Below are 15846 nucleotides of genomic sequence, written 5' to 3'. Positions count from 1 at the left end.
TAAAATCATATGGAACTCCTGGAGAAAGGTAATGTTTTGAGAAATATTGTGCTTTTGGGAAGTACGTAAAAATCAAATCAGAAAAAGAACAATTCTGCAAAATTTGAATTAAAAACACAAAATACTAATATAATATTGAAATTTAAAAAAACCTGCAGACACATTGCATTGAATTTTCATTTATTCCTGACTTAGTTAAATTTGAATGGATAGAAATTCATCCTTGATGACTGGTACTAAATCAGTAGGTGCAAGAATACCCTCGAGCACTTGTAGTCACCTCCCAACATTAGGCTATAATAAAATCAACGCTATTAAATGTCAGGAGTGCAATCAAAGACTGGTAGTCTCTCGTCCATTTGATGTTGGCATTAATGATTAATTTTTTTCCTTGAAAATGTACTGATTGCATGTAATTTTCTTCCGTCAGTTTGTTGTCAAAATAATGGGCCAGGTTAAGCTAACTGACAAGCAATCATTCTACAAGGAACTGTTGTGAGCTACCAAGGTGGTTGTCTAAGTGTTTTAGATTTCCACGCTCAACCAAACCAAGAAGCCCAAGCTGAGTTGGAGGTCAGATGCCAGATAACTGATCTTTCACTCCACTGCTGGATTCATCATTGACCCTATTTCGCTACATAGTAGAGAGGGAACTTCAAGTAAACAATGTCTGAAGAAGGGTCTCGAACCAAAACGTCACCCATTCCTCCTCTCCAGAGATGCTGCCTGTTCCGCTGAGCTACTCCAGCTTTATGTGTCTATCTTTGGTTTAAACCTGCATCTGCAGTTCCTTCCTACACAAACAATGTACGTATATTTTTTGCAGCAGAGGATTGTTAGAGCACAAATTCTCTATACGTAGAAACATTATGGGTACAACCCTCCCTACCATGGAAAGTATCGAATTGAGACTATCCAGACCATGCCCTCTTTTTGCTGTTGCAGTCAGGCAGTGGGTACAACATCTGAGGCCTCATCACCAGGTCCAGGAACAGATCGTTTCTTATAACGATCAGGTTCTTGTCCTGACCCACGCAACTTTATTCCTACCTCTACAATGGAACTCAAGGGACTATCTCTTGCACTATCATGGACATTGTATCCCATTGTGTAGTTTTGCACTCGTCTTGTATTTTTTGCAGTCTTTCCTTCTCACTGGTGTGTGGAAGTTATTTGTGTATAATTTATTATAATTTGTTTTAGTGTGTTCTCTGAATCTGTGTGCCTAGGGTACTGCTGCAAGCAAGTATTTCACTGTACCTGTACCTCACCGTACCTATGCATAGCATATGACAATCAACTCAACTTGAGTTGGCTTGAAGTATAGTTTCAAGAGAATATGAAAAATACTGGGGACATTTTTTTTTGCAGAAAGATCAAGAAGGCTTTAGTGAGGGGCAGTGAAGAGGAATGATTCCCATTATGTGGTCCAAGAACCAGGAGACACGTTGACGAGATTGGTGGTCAAATTTTGCATGAGGCATATAAAGATAAACTTTCTAATGTAGAGAGTAGTTATGCTCGTGAACTCAATGCATGTAAAGGAAATCAGCCATGGTCTTGAGCAGGGAAATGTATGGGCACTGGCAGGAAAAATAGTTTTCAGTACTGCAAGGAAAAATGGGAATGTAACTGAGGGGATTTCTAGGTTCCCTGTATCATTGTGATTCTAAAGGACAGCAAATTGAGGCAAATTGATCTAATATGGTCAAATTGAGACAAATGATACTTTTTATTTGCAAACCTGACATGAGGAATATGTATCAAAATCCTCCTGCCGTGCAGTAGTGATTCTGAGAAGCAGCCTTTAAAGTCTCATTTAATCAAAATTATCACATTAAAGACTCAGTCTGAAGAAGGGTCTCGACCCGAAACGCCACCCATTCCTTCTCTCCTGAGATGCTGCCTCACCTGCTGAGTTACTCCAGCATTTTGTGAAATAAATACCATTAACTATCAATCATTTTATAAAATCCAAGGGATTTTCTCCCAAGAAAACGTTATCTATGACCTGAGCTATAGGGGGAGGTTGAGCAGGCTAGGACTATTCCTTGGAGTGCAGGAGGATGGGGGTGATCTTATAGAGGTGTACAAAATCATGAGTGGAATAGATCAAGTAAATGCACAATTTTTCCCAGAGTAGGGGAATCAAAGTTTAAGGAGAAGGGGGAAAGATTTAATAGGAACCTGAAGGATATTTTTTTTACTGAAAGGATAGTGGGTGTATGGAATGAGTTGCAAGACGAGGTAGTTGAGGCCGATGCTATCGCAACATTTAAGAAACATTTAGACAGTTACATGGATAGGATAGGTTTAGACGGATATGGGCCAAACGTGGGCAGGTGGGACCAGCGTGGATGGGACATGTTGGTCAGCATGGGCAAATTGGGCCAAAGGGCCTGTTTCCATGCTGTATGACACTATGACTCTATCAGTCTATGTTTGGCTGCTCAGCCAACTTGTTAACATCTGGACCAGCTTGGTTGAACAATACAACATGGAGCCAAGCCCTTCAGCCCAATGTGTCCGTGCCAACCACCGATCACCAATTCACACCAGTTTTATGTTATTTCGCTTTCACCACTCCCTACAAATGAGGGGCAATTTACAGAAGCCAATTAATCTACAAACTTGCACATCTTTGGGATGTGAGAGAAAACCGGAGCATCCAGAGGAAACCTTTGTGGTCACGGAGAACTTGGAAACTCTATACAGACAGCACCGAAATCATGATCAACCCGGGGAATCTGGCATTATGAGGCACCAACGATCTTTATGAACTGAGATCCAAGAGGAGATATTATCACCAAAGGAAGAAGTTTGTGCCTCAGTCTATGTTGGACCTTTGAGAATGGGTACCTTCAATGTCAGTGGCAAGCCAATGACCACAAACTATCCATATAAGAAGCAACTTGTATGACAAGCAGGAGATTGCCACTATGGCTTTTACATATCCTTTGTTTAAAAATAGATTTCCTGTCAAATATGTGTTGCTTTCGTTGCTGGGTTTCCAAAAAGGGTTGTACTTTGCATTCAATGAGTCGAGCGAAGGCATTGAGGAAAGTTTACTAACATATCAGGTGCCCCACTAATGTCCCTGAATGAGGGAATTCTGCCATTGTCCACTGAATCTGACTCCAGACCCTCAAATACACTTACGCCGCCCTCTGAACTGACTTGGCACACAGTTCAAGAGGCCATGTCAAATAAATACTGACCCTGCCAGTAAAACTCCCGTTCTAAAAAAATGAAACAAAATGTACAGCCAGGTTAAAAATACTTCCAAGCCAAATGCTTTAAATGTTGAAAATCTGATAAAAATACGTCATGTTGAACCACATTATTGTTTTTCAAGGGGCAATCCTGTAACCATTCTAATTTAAATTTCCAGTGCACTTGTTTTGTCCTCAGTTTAAGTTAAAGTTCAAGAAGAATTAAGCTTTAATTAATCTCCAGTATAAAAATGGAGACCTTTGATGCGGTGATCAATCCAGTCACCGCCAATTCACCAACAACTTCTCCTGGACCACCCTTATTGAAGCAACGACCAAGAAAGCACACCAACACCTCTACTTCCTTGGAAGGCTTAGGAAAAATTGGCATGACCCCTACAACTCTCACCAATTTCTACAGATGCACCATAGAAAGCATTTTATCAGGATGCATCAGAACTTGGTTTGGGAACAGCTCCATCCGAGACCGCAAGAAATTGCAGCAAATTGTGGACGCAGCCCAGACCATCACACAAACTAACCTCCCTTCTATTGACCCTATTTATACCTCACGCTGCCTCAGTAAACCCAGCAGCATAATCAAGGATGAGTTGCACCCTGGCCACTCCCTCTTCTCCCCTCTCCCATCAGGCAAAAGATTTAGAAGTGTGAAAATGCACACCACCAGATTCAGGGACAATTTCTTCCCAGCTGTTATCAGGCAACTGAATCATCCACAAAATGCTGGAGTAACTCAGCAGGTCAGGCAGCATCTCGGGAGAGAAGGAATGGGTGACGTTTCGGGTCGAGACCCTTCTTCAGACTGACTCGAAACGTCACCCATTCCTTCTTTCCCGAGATGCTGCCTGACCTGCTGAGTTACTCCAGCATTTTGTGAATAAATCGATTTGTACCAGCATCTGCAGTTATTTTCTTATACTGAATCATCCTACTCACAACCAGAGAGCAGTGCTTGACTCCTATCTACCTCTTTGGTGACCCTCGGAATATCCTTGATTGGACTTTGCTGGCTTTACCTTGCACTAAACGTTATTCCCTTATCATGTATCTATACACTTTAAATTGATCGATTGTAATTATGTATTGCCTTTCTACTGAAAGGTTTGCACGCAAAAAAAGCTTTTCACTGTGCCTCGGTACACGTGACCATAAACTAAACTGAAACGGAACTCAGTCACTTCAGCGTGTTGTCATATCCCTAATGCAGGAGTTCTGTGTGCATTTTCGCATTGTAAAATAATGTGCATACTTACCTACTTTATTGTTCTTTCCCTCCGTTACACCATGGCCTGATGATTCATGCATGGATATTGCAATACTTTCTTGCAACTGTTGGCCATTTATTTCGTGAAATGAAACTGTCTTATAATTCTTGTGAGCGGGGCTTAAATCATCTTCCATTATTTTACCAGGGTTCTTCCATTCTTTTATTGTTACATATATGGATCCAGCTATCATCATGGTAATGAAAAGAGCAACAACAAATCTGTTTAGGAAAAAAGAGATTATAAGAAACAGCCTGCATATGAACACAAAAATGTGATATTAATTGATAATATATTGAATATGTCTATTACATACATACAAATGCCAACAAAAACATCAATGTAAGGAATATTATTTTGGCAGTGAACACTTTTCACCCTGTATGTAGCATTGGCCTCAATGAACGATAGAATTGGTGAAGGAGCTATGAAAGGCTTGTTCTTGTACATGAATATTTCTGAAAATAAAACAAAAGTTAGTATTAAAAACTACTGTTTGATTCTGACTATTTAAAAAAATCATAAACTAGAACTGGCTTTATTTGGTAGGAAACTAGACAACAATAACCCGCATAGTGTGCCTGCCTGCTGCATAAACTTACTATGTGTAAGAAGGAACTGCAGATGCTGGTTTAAACCGAAGGTAGACACATAAAGATGGAGTAACTCAATGGGACAGGCAGCATCTCTGGAAACATAGAAACATGGAAAATAGGTGCAGGGGGCCATTTGGCCCTTCAAGCCAGCACCGCCATGCATTGTGAGCATGGCTGATCATCCACAATCAGTAACCTGTGCCCAACTTCTCCCCATACCCCCTGATTCCACTAGCCCCCAGAGCTCTATCTAACTCTCTCTTAAATTCTTCCAGTGACTTGGCCTCCACTGCCCTCCGTGGCAGAGAATTCCACAAATTCACAACTCTCTGGGTGAAAAAGTTCCTTCTCACCTCAGTTTTAAGTGGCCTCCCCTTTATTCTAAGACTGTGGCCCCTGGTTCTGGACTCCCCCAACATTGGGAACATTTTTCCTGCATCTAGCTTGTCCAGTCCTTTTATAATTTTATATAGAGAGAAGGAATAGGTGATGTTTCGGGTCGAGACCCTTCTTCAGACTGGTTAGGGAAGGGGAAATGAGAGATCTTGACGTTGAGTGATGTAGAGAGATAAAAAACAATGAATGAAAGATATGCAAAAAAGTAACGATGATAAAGGAAACAGGCCATTGTTAGCTGTTAGTTGCGTGAAAACGAGAACCTAGTGCGACTTGGGTGGGGGAGGGATAGAGAGAGAGGGAATGCTGGGGCTACCCAAAGTGAGAGCTGTTCCTCTCATTTGTGTTTAACCTCACTCTGCCAATGGAGGAGGCCTAGGACAGAAAGGTCACTGTGGGAATGGGAAGAATAATTAAAGTCTTTAGCAACCGGGAGATCAGATAGGTTCAGGTGGAATTACTAGCATGCTTTCAGTGTCCCATTTGAAAATGTGAAAGTTGTAGGGGACACGTGAAACTACAGAGACCAAAAAGATTACAGGTTTGATCCCATGCCTGTGCTCTGATTAAACTCACTGTTCCTGGGTGAGGAAGGGATGTAATAAGGGATTTCAAGAGAGAGTTAGATTTAGCTCTTCGGGCTAAAGGAATCAAGGGATATGGGGAAAAAGCAGGAACGGGTTACTGATTTTCGATGATCAGCCATGATCATATTGAATGGCAGTGCTGGCTCGAAGGGCCGAATGGCCTACTCCTGCACCCATTTTTCTATGTTTCTATGTTTCTAAGAGGGGCATAGTTTACAATTATTTTCCAGTTGGTGAGGACACATTTGAAGTATCGTGTTCAGTTTTGCTCACCCAGCAATAGGAAATATGTTTAGTTTAGTTTAGTTTAGAGATATAGCATGTAACAGACATCTCAGCCGATTATCGATCACATGTACACTAGTTCTATGTTATCCTACACACTCGGGGCAATTTACAGAACCCAATTAAGCTACAAACCTGCATGTCTTTGGAATGTGGGAGGAAACCGGAGCACCCAGAGAAAACCCACACAGTCACAGGGAGAACGTACAAACTTATGTATAAATCTGGAAAGAGTGCAGGGAAGTTTTACAAGGATGTTTCCATGACTTGAGGGTCTGAGCTATAAGGAGAGGTTGGGCAGCCTAGGACTTTATTCCTTGGAGCGCAGGAGGATGAGGAGTGATCTTATACGGGCGTCAGAGGTTACGGGGAGAAGGCAGGAGAATGGGGTTAGGAGGGAGAGATAGATCAGCCATGATTGAATGGCGGAGTAGACTTGATGAGCCAAATGGCCTAATTCTACTTCTATCTCTTATGATCTTATAGAGATGTATAAGATCATAACGGGAACGGGTAGGGTGAATGCAGAGAGTCTTTTACCCAGAGTGGTTGAATTTAAGAACCAGAGTTTAAGGTGAGAGGGGAAAGATTTGATAGGAAACTGAGAGGCAATGTTTTTACTCGGAGGGTGGTGGGTACGTGGAACAAGCTGCTAGAGGGAGTAGTTGACAGGTACTATAATAAGATTTAAAAGACACTTCGACAGGGACATGAATAGGAATGGGTCAGAAAGATATGAGCCAAATGCAGGCAGGTGGAACCAGTGTAGATGGGGCACTTTGGTCGGCATGGACAAGTTGGGTCAAAGGGCCTGTTTCCGTGCTGTGTGTCTTTGACTAAGAACTTATATTGTGAAATATGCACTTCTCATGAGTCATTTTATTAAATCAAATCCCCTCCAAATAATTCTACAAATAATTTGCCTACCTTGCAACACCCAATTGTCTAAATATCAACTAATGACTGCCCTTCTTCTAAAAAGGTCTTCCTAAGTGATTCCTTCCCTGTTTTAAGCAATCCAAAATGTGGGCTAGGGAGATTCGATATGTTGCAATTTATTAATGTGATCTAGATAGACAAACACGTTATTGAAGACTTTATTTTCTACTCAACGCTGCCACTTCACTGATACAGTCCGATAAGCAGTAAAAATGTGCATGATTACCTTCAGTTGACCTATTGTTGTTTGTACTTGGTTGTACCTAAACCCTTGGTCTACCAACATGCCTCAAAACTGTTACAGGCTTAAATGAGCAGATTGGAGACATAAGGAACTGCAGATGCTGGAATCTTGCATAGAACACAAAGTGCTGGAGTAACTCAGCAGACCAGCCAGCATCTTTGCAGGACATGGATAGGCAACCTTTCGGATCAGAAACATTCTTCAGTGAAGAAGAGTTACTCCACTTACTCCAGCATTTTGTGAATAAATCGATTTGTACCAGCATCTGCAGTTATTTTCTTGTACTCTCCACCAAGTTGGCAGAAACTTGCCTGCTGGAAATATTTCAGCTACTTGCTTTGGAGTTTCTTAAATACAGTGATAATTTTCAGTATTTCCGACTGAAATTTAAAAAATGTGCATTTTCACATTTCATTCAAGGTCGGCAGAACCAAAGGGCACTCACTTTAGCCTGACTATAAAAGGACCTAGCTACTACCAAGGCTTATATGCAAAAGCTTTGTATAAGCCACCATGTGTGACCAGAAGAAGGGGAGCCAAACTCCTATGCGAATAAACAACTTTGGAGGTGGGGAAAAAAACCCCAGAAGATTTTTTAAAAACTATATGTTTATAAATAGCCCACAAGGGGCCAATTATCACTGATCTAGTTCCTTTATTTACTCAATATCAAATATCAATAGGGCGGCACGGTGGCGCAGCGGTAGAGTTGCTGCCTTACAGCGAATGCAGCGCCGGAGACTCAGGTTCGATCCTGACTACGGGCGTCGTCTGTACGGAGTTTGTACGTTCTCCCCGTGACCTGCGTGGGTTTTCTCCGAGATCTTCGGTTTCCTCCCACACTCCAAAGACGTACAGGTATGTAGGTTAATTGGCTGGGCAAATGTAATAATTGTCCCTAGTGCGTGTAGGATAGTGTTAGTGTGCAGAGATCGCTGGGCGGCGCAGACCCGGTGGGCCGAAGGGCCTGTTTCCGCGCTGTATCTCTAAATCTTTAAAAAAATCTAAAAAATCTAAAAAAAATGAGTTTAGTCAGAACTCGATTGATTGCATTATCATAACAACCTATGCTTCTATGCAGCTTTCCATCCAGCAGGTTAAGAAATGAATGTGAATGAAATAGAAGCTTTTCTGACTCCTTCTCACCCACAAAGCAGCACACTGTGGCGGTCCCTGGGTATCAGGCCACTCCTTGGGTCAGCCCCCTCGGCGCTTGACGGACAGGCTTAAGGGGTTAAGACTCAGCCCGTTGGGGGGAGTGGTTTATCCCTAGGTGGACTTCGCTGTGAGTCGAAGCTCACAGCCAAATAAAGAGCTTTCTTAACCTACCTGGTGTCCAGCCTTTTCTCTGGCCTCCGCCAGGCCACTACAACACCGTCAATGTACTTTAACCAGGGATCAAACTAAGAAACAACGGAGCACAATGATAGCAGATGACATGGAACGTTACATACGTATACTGTGTTATAACACTTTTACAATCTTACCAAGCCATTCAAGCATCAATATATCATCTTTCTTACAAGAACTGGGCACACAAATAGCAACAGTATATTCAATCTTGCCCTATTCAAAACAAAAGAGAAGTGTTATTGCTAAATCAGTTCCGACGATACAAATGGCAAATGTTTTTCTTTTTATTCAGAGTTCATGCTATACCTGTAGAATTGTAAATTTACAATACTGGCCATTAAAATTCCCAGAAGAAGCTCGAGCTGATGTACATTCACTATATGATCCCAATTGATCAACGTTTCCATGTAAAATATTGCTGCCTTCCTTTCCAAGGGAATCATACACTGAATTTCCCAAGAGAAAAAAAAAGTCTTTATTATTTGCTGAGGAAGACATTGCTTGACACGAGTTCATTCAGAAATTAACAATCAGTGTAAAGACATTTAAAACAATCATGGACAGGGTACTATGAGTTTTGTCATGTTGTCTACATTTTTTTCTTGTTATACAGCAAAGGTCGCAATGAGGGAAAAAAAACAATTTAGTATCGAGACATTTTAGCTAAATTATATCAGGAAGCTGGGACTGGTTACCCTGGAGAAAGGGAGATTCAAAACAATAATAATAATAATAATAATAATAATAATAATAATAATAATAATAATAATAATAATAATAATAATAATAATAATAATAATAATAATAATAATAATAATAATAATAATAATAATAATAATAATAATAATAATAATAATAATAATAATAATAATAAGTTATTAAATCCTACCAATGCTGATAATATTCCCAGTATTGAGCCCCCAACTCTCACGATAACTTCACTGAAACCTACTGATTTCTAGACAAGGAATATTAAAATATCCTCCCAGAAAATTGAGGGATATTATATTTATGATTGCCATAAACCTCAGTATTGTCTTCAAACATAGAAGAATTTTTCCAAAAGGTTCAAATTTATTCATTTGTGGTTATATCGTTGTCAGTCGCAAGACTCCTTTTAATGTCCTTTTTTTTCTCCTTCCACCCCTTCCCTACCTGGGCCCTTCCGCCGCTCATCCATAACCCACTCCAGACCACCTATCAGTCCCTGACCCACTACTGCCCTCTATCGTCTTAATACATAGAACACGGTACGGTGGGCGGCACGGTGGCGCAGCGGTAGAGTTGCTGCCTTACAGCGATTGCATTGCCGGAGACCCGGTTTCACTTCCAACTACGGGTGCTGTCTGTACGGAGTTTGTACATTCTCCCCCTGACCGCGTGGGTGTTCTCCAAGATCTCTGGGGGGGCAGGGATGCTGTAGAATCACTATGGGTAAAACTGCGAAATAGCCAAGGGCAGAAAACGCTTGATGGAGTTGTATACAGACCACCAAACAGCAGTAGGGAGGTTGGGGATAGCATCAAGCAGGAAATTAGGGATGCGTGTAGCAAAGGTACAGCGGTTATCATGGGTGACTTTAAACCCCATTTAGATTGCGCCAACCAAATTGGTAACGGTGCTGAGGAGGAGGATTTCCTGGAATGTGTAGAGGATGGGTTTTTAAAACAATATGTAGAGGAACCGACTAGAGGGCAGGCCATCCTAGACTGGGTATTGTGTAATGAGGAAGGATTAGTTAGTGATCTTGTTTTGCAAGGCCCCTTGGGCAGCAGTGACAATCATATGGTGGAATTCTGCATTGGGATGGAGAGTGACATGGTTAATTCAGAGACTAGGGTCCTGAACTTGAATAAAGGAGACTTTGAAGGTATGAGACGGGAATTGACTAGGATACTTATTATACTTAAAGGGGGAGAGAGAGAAATTATACTTAAAGGGTTAACGGTGGAGATGCAATGGCGAAGATTTAAAGACTGCATGGATGAACTCCAGAAATTGTTCATCCCTGTCTGGCGAAAAAATAAAACTGGGAAGGCGGCTCAACCGTGGCTGACGAGGGAAGTCAAGGATAGTGTTAAAGCCAAGGAAGAGGCATATAAATTGGCCAGAGGAAGCAGCAAAACAGAAGACTGGGAGAAATTTTGAACTCAACAGAGGAGGACAAAGGAGTTAATTAAGAGGGGGGGGGGGTGGCAGGGCATGAAAGAAAGCTAGTGGGGAATATAAAAACAGACTGTAAATGTTTCTTTAGATATGTAGAAAGGAAAAGATTAGTGAAGATGAATGTAGATCCCTTATAGTCGGAGACAGATGAATTTATAATAGGAAACAAGGAAATGGCAGAACAGTTCAACAAGTACCTTGGTTCTGTCTTCACTAAGGAAGACAAACAATCTCCCGGAAATACTAGGGGACCGAGGATCTAGTGGGAGAGAGGAACTGAAGGGAATCCACATTAGTCAGAAAATGGTGTTTAGGTAAACTGTTGGGACTGAAGGCAGATAAATCTCCAGGGCCTGATGGTCTGCATCCCAGAGTACTCAAGGAGGTGGCCCTAGAAATCGTGGATACATTGGTGATCATTTTCCAATCTTCTCTCAACTCTGGATCAGTCGAGGGTAGCCAATGTAACTCCACCTTTTAATGTGGACTGGAGGGTTGGCAATGTAACTCCACCTTTTAAGAAAGGAGGGAGCAGAGAAAATGGGGAATTAAAGACCAGTTAACCAGGTAGCGGGAAAAATGCTGGAGTCGATTATTAAAGATGTTATAGCAGCGCATTTGGAAAGCAGTGACGATCAAAGTCAGAATGGAGTCCTTAAATTCCAATGCACGAGAGGTGACCATGGTGAGGCTTTGCTCAGGAGGAAATATTTTAAACATATGCTGGGTGTGTTTCATCTTTGAGTCATTACAGACTATACACCGGTGATGGTGACAGACAACATGCGACAACAGTCTATTTGCAGTAACTTAATCCTGCGACTTCTGTTTCTTCTCATTCCATTCTGTTCCTTCCTTCTTATTTCCATCTATTTGAGATGCCAACTTTAATTGCACCCAACATACAATAGAAAATCCACTTTTCCTCATTTCATTTCCAGACCATCCCCATGATTTTGTCATTACATTTCATATGATTGCTTAGCCTGTAAATCCATGCTCTTGTGCATTTGAAATATTAACTCCAACATCGCACAATATTTTTGGGTTAAAGGAACCATTTACAGTACTCACTCAATAAGGCATACTCTTCTGGAGTTTCAGACTGGAGCTCCTCAAGAAATTCAATGCTGTCTTCCAGGCACTTCGAAGAGAGATTTTGATGTAACGTTCTACATTGTGCCAGTGACAGCATAAAGTAAATCCAAAGTGCTAGCATTTCTGCTGCATGGTGAATCTTCCAATGCTGCCCTTTGGATATATACATATGCACATGAACGTTTGTGATGTCACTTCAGATCAAGTCCTAATGATGCTATCAAAATGGTACGTCAAAAGAACCATACTTACACCATGGAAAATTTAAAGCATGTAATTGGTTAGATTCAACGGAGAACATGACATAAATTGAAACCCACGCCGAACATCTTTTCCACTGAGCGATACGTATGTCCATCAGATTTATTTCCTCTCTGAGAGTACAATAATCATAACATCTTTTCAGGTACAATACTGATTTCCTTCATCTTTGTCATGGTCATTACTGGTGAAAGCAGATTTATTCACGCTGGTTCAGAGCTCGTAACAAACTGGTTTCCACTGACGACAATCCCTATTAAGCAATATCCAGAGGACAAAGAGTCGACGCGCAATTAAATATAGTTTGGAAACATGATTTTGCAAGGAAATAATATTTGCAAATAATAAAAATAAAACACGTTGGATGCAGTTGCACCAAGTTTAAGAAAAAAAAAGTATTTTAATAAGTCAAAATTCTTCACACCTAATTGGTCTTTTCAAAATAGAATAATTATTATTACACAGGCAAACTTGACTGCTCAATGAGAATTTTTGTGTCCATGTATTCAATAGTAAATACGTGGCCTGCTGTGGTGTTTACCCAGGAATTAAATACATAGGCATCTGTATAGTAAGTGAGATTGAATTATATTTTTGATACTTGCCAAGTACCTCTTATAATTGACAACTTATTAATAAGATTAATAAATAAGCTTTAGCATTCCTGAAAAGATGAATACATGTCCATACAGCAGCTACAGTGTGCAACAACACACAGATATATGGACTCGAGGAACTGCAGATGCTGGTTTACCAAAGAAACACAATGTTTTGAAGTAACTCAGTGCCTCAGGCAGCATCTGTGGAGGACATGGGTAGGCGACGATTCAGGTCGGGATCCTTCTTCAGAGTGTAGGTAGTGGGGGGCTGAGTGGGGGAGGGGAGAGCGGGGGGGGGGGGGGGAGGTGGTGGGAGGCTGGGAGTATGAGAAAGCCTTGCATGTAATAGGTCGAATGCAGGCAAGAGAGGTTTGATTGGCGTGTGGGTGGAAAATGTCTGGAGGTCAAATGAGCATCTGCCGCCTCATGTGCCTCCAGTTGAAGTTTAATGGGGACAACTGTGAGGTGTTGCAATTTAGGAGGTCAAATGTAAGAGGAGAGTATGCAGTAAATGACAGGACTGATATACACAGAGATGTTGGAGCACAATTCCATAACACCCTGAAAATGGCAACACAGGTTGATAGGGTGGTAAAGAAGACATATGCTATATTTGTCTTCATACTTTGAGGAGTCAAAACTGTATGGCGTTGTGTTGTACATGTATAAAATTTTGGTTGGGGCCACTTTTAAAGTATTGCAGTTCTGGTCATTGCATTGCAGAATATATTGTGGAGACTTTAGACGAGATGCAGAAGAGGTTCACCAGGTTGCTGTCTGAATTGAAGACTATTGGTTCTAGGACAAACTTGAATTTTTATTTCTCTGGTTTCATGAAAATGGATTCATCAGCAGAGCTATGACAGTACCCCCCCCCCCCCCCCCCCCCCCCTCCGCCTCGTCAGTATACCCTTAGGTGCCATCAGGCAAGAAAACTGAAAGTACAAAAGTACTAGCATTTTTAAAGTGCCATTCACATTACCAAGGCACACAGTGATTCCTAGCTAATGGATAACCTTTGAACTACTGTTACTGCAGTAATGTAAAGAAACATAATAGCAAAATTACTTCTCAAATACCATTTAGATGATTATCCAGATAATCTGGTTATGCATTCTTGGTTGAGAGATGTTGGTCAAGAGACAAGGAGAATGTAGCTTCAAGAGTAACATAAATAATTTTGTATCCACATACAAGACCAGGATGGTTCTTGGACAAGATTAGAGGAGTAGCAACTGGTTGATTATATAAAAGATTAAGAGTTTATTAAATATAAAATTCCATATTTAACTACAGGCTGATGAATAGCTCACAACCTTTGGTCTGTTGATCCCTTGGATGACGTTCTATTGGGATGCATATGGCTTTATTTGGTAACAGTTCTGCCTAACACCACAAGAAATTGCAGAGAGCTGTGGATGTCACCCAGTCCATCACACAGACCAGTCTCCTCACCATCAACTTCACCTGCACTTCACGCTGCCTCGGGAAAGCAGCCAACATAATCAAGGACTATATTCATCTTGGTCATCTCCTCTTCTCCCCCTATCTCATTGGGCAGAAAATACAAAAGTTTGAAAGCACAAGGAGGAACAGCTCGCCCCCACAGTTATTGAAAGGGCCTATTTCCATGCAATATGACACTGGTTCCCAGTTCCATCCACACACAGGAGCAGCCCAGCGGCACAACAGCAGAGCTTCTGCCTTACGGCATCAGAGACCCGAGTTTGATCCTGGCTATGGGTGCTGGTCTGTACGGAGATTGTATGCTCTCCATCTGACCGCATGGGTTTTCTCCAGTTGCTCCGGTTGCCTCCCACATTCCAAAGACATGCAGATTTGTAGGGATCATTGGCTTCTAGTGTGTAGGAGAGAAGCAGTGTACATTCTGTTGCTAATTGGCATGGACTCAAAGAGCCAAAGGGCCTGTTTCCACGTTGTATCTCTAAACTAAACTAAACCTAACCCAGCTGGTATATGGTCGGGGACCATATATGATAAGTTTTAATCTGCAATTTGAGAGGGAGAAGGTAAAGTCAGAAGTGTCAGTATTGCAGTTGAACAAAGGGGACTATGGAGGCATGAGGGAGGAGCTGGCCAAAGTCGACTGGAAAGGGACCCTAGCAGGGATGACGGTGGAACAGCAATGGCAGGAATTTATGGGAATAATCCAGAAGATGCAGGATCATTTCATTCTAAAGAGGAAGAAAGATTCTAAGGGGAGTAAGAGGCGACCGTGGCTGACAAGGGAAGTCAAGGATAATATAAAACTGAAATAGGGTAAACAACTTCTATAATGCTGGGGATGCTTGCATGGAATGGAATAAGGAAGCATTAGATTCCTCAGAGGCTTTTCAGCACTAAGATCCAACGTAATGCTAATGGATTTTTTGCTCAACCCTAAATTTTAATGTTTCATTTTCAGTCTGAAACTTCCCCATTGTCACTTTCTAATGAAAAATTATCTCTCCCATCCTGTTCTTTAATCTGCCATCTACTTTCCACAAGATAAACTTAACCACATAACTTCACATAATCTGCTAAAATATTGTAACTGGACAGATTCAAACCCACAAACTAAGCAAGAAGCGGAGTGGGAAAAGCCCAGTACAAAATATTCACTGAACTCTGTATCTCCTCTGAAACAATATGCACTGCATTTGAATGAAATGACACATAAGTCATTCTTTCTCTCTATTTAAATGTGGAGAAAGTTCAAGTCCAAGATGTTGCCTTGTGGCTTTGCAAACAAAAATAGAAATGTTTATATCCGTGAGTCACTGAATTCAGATAAGCTTTCACCTGATGACTCTACATTACAACA

The 15846-nt window shown here is 41.3% G+C and overlaps 1 protein-coding gene across 1 annotated transcript in view; it reads right to left on the bottom strand.

The window, feature by feature from the left end:
* Positions 1–12283, bottom strand: part of oacyl (O-acyltransferase like) — a 42321-nt gene extending 30038 nt beyond the window's left edge. Inside the window, exons 1-5 of the mRNA XM_078412314.1 lie at positions 12139–12283; positions 9205–9344; positions 9033–9111; positions 4815–4956; positions 4487–4719 (exon numbers count right to left, since the gene is read on the bottom strand). Coding sequence (XP_078268440.1) covers positions 4487–4719; positions 4815–4956; positions 9033–9111; positions 9205–9344; positions 12139–12283 — 739 coding nt within the window. The remainder of the gene's footprint in view (positions 1–4486; positions 4720–4814; positions 4957–9032; positions 9112–9204; positions 9345–12138) is intronic.
* Positions 12284–15846: the final 3563 nt, after the last annotated feature.

The sequence above is a fragment of the Rhinoraja longicauda genome, chromosome 1 (genome assembly GCF_053455715.1).
Source record: "Rhinoraja longicauda isolate Sanriku21f chromosome 1, sRhiLon1.1, whole genome shotgun sequence".
Taxonomy (NCBI): domain Eukaryota; kingdom Metazoa; phylum Chordata; class Chondrichthyes; order Rajiformes; family Arhynchobatidae; genus Rhinoraja; species Rhinoraja longicauda.
This window is presented reverse-complemented; position numbering and strand designations above follow the sequence as displayed.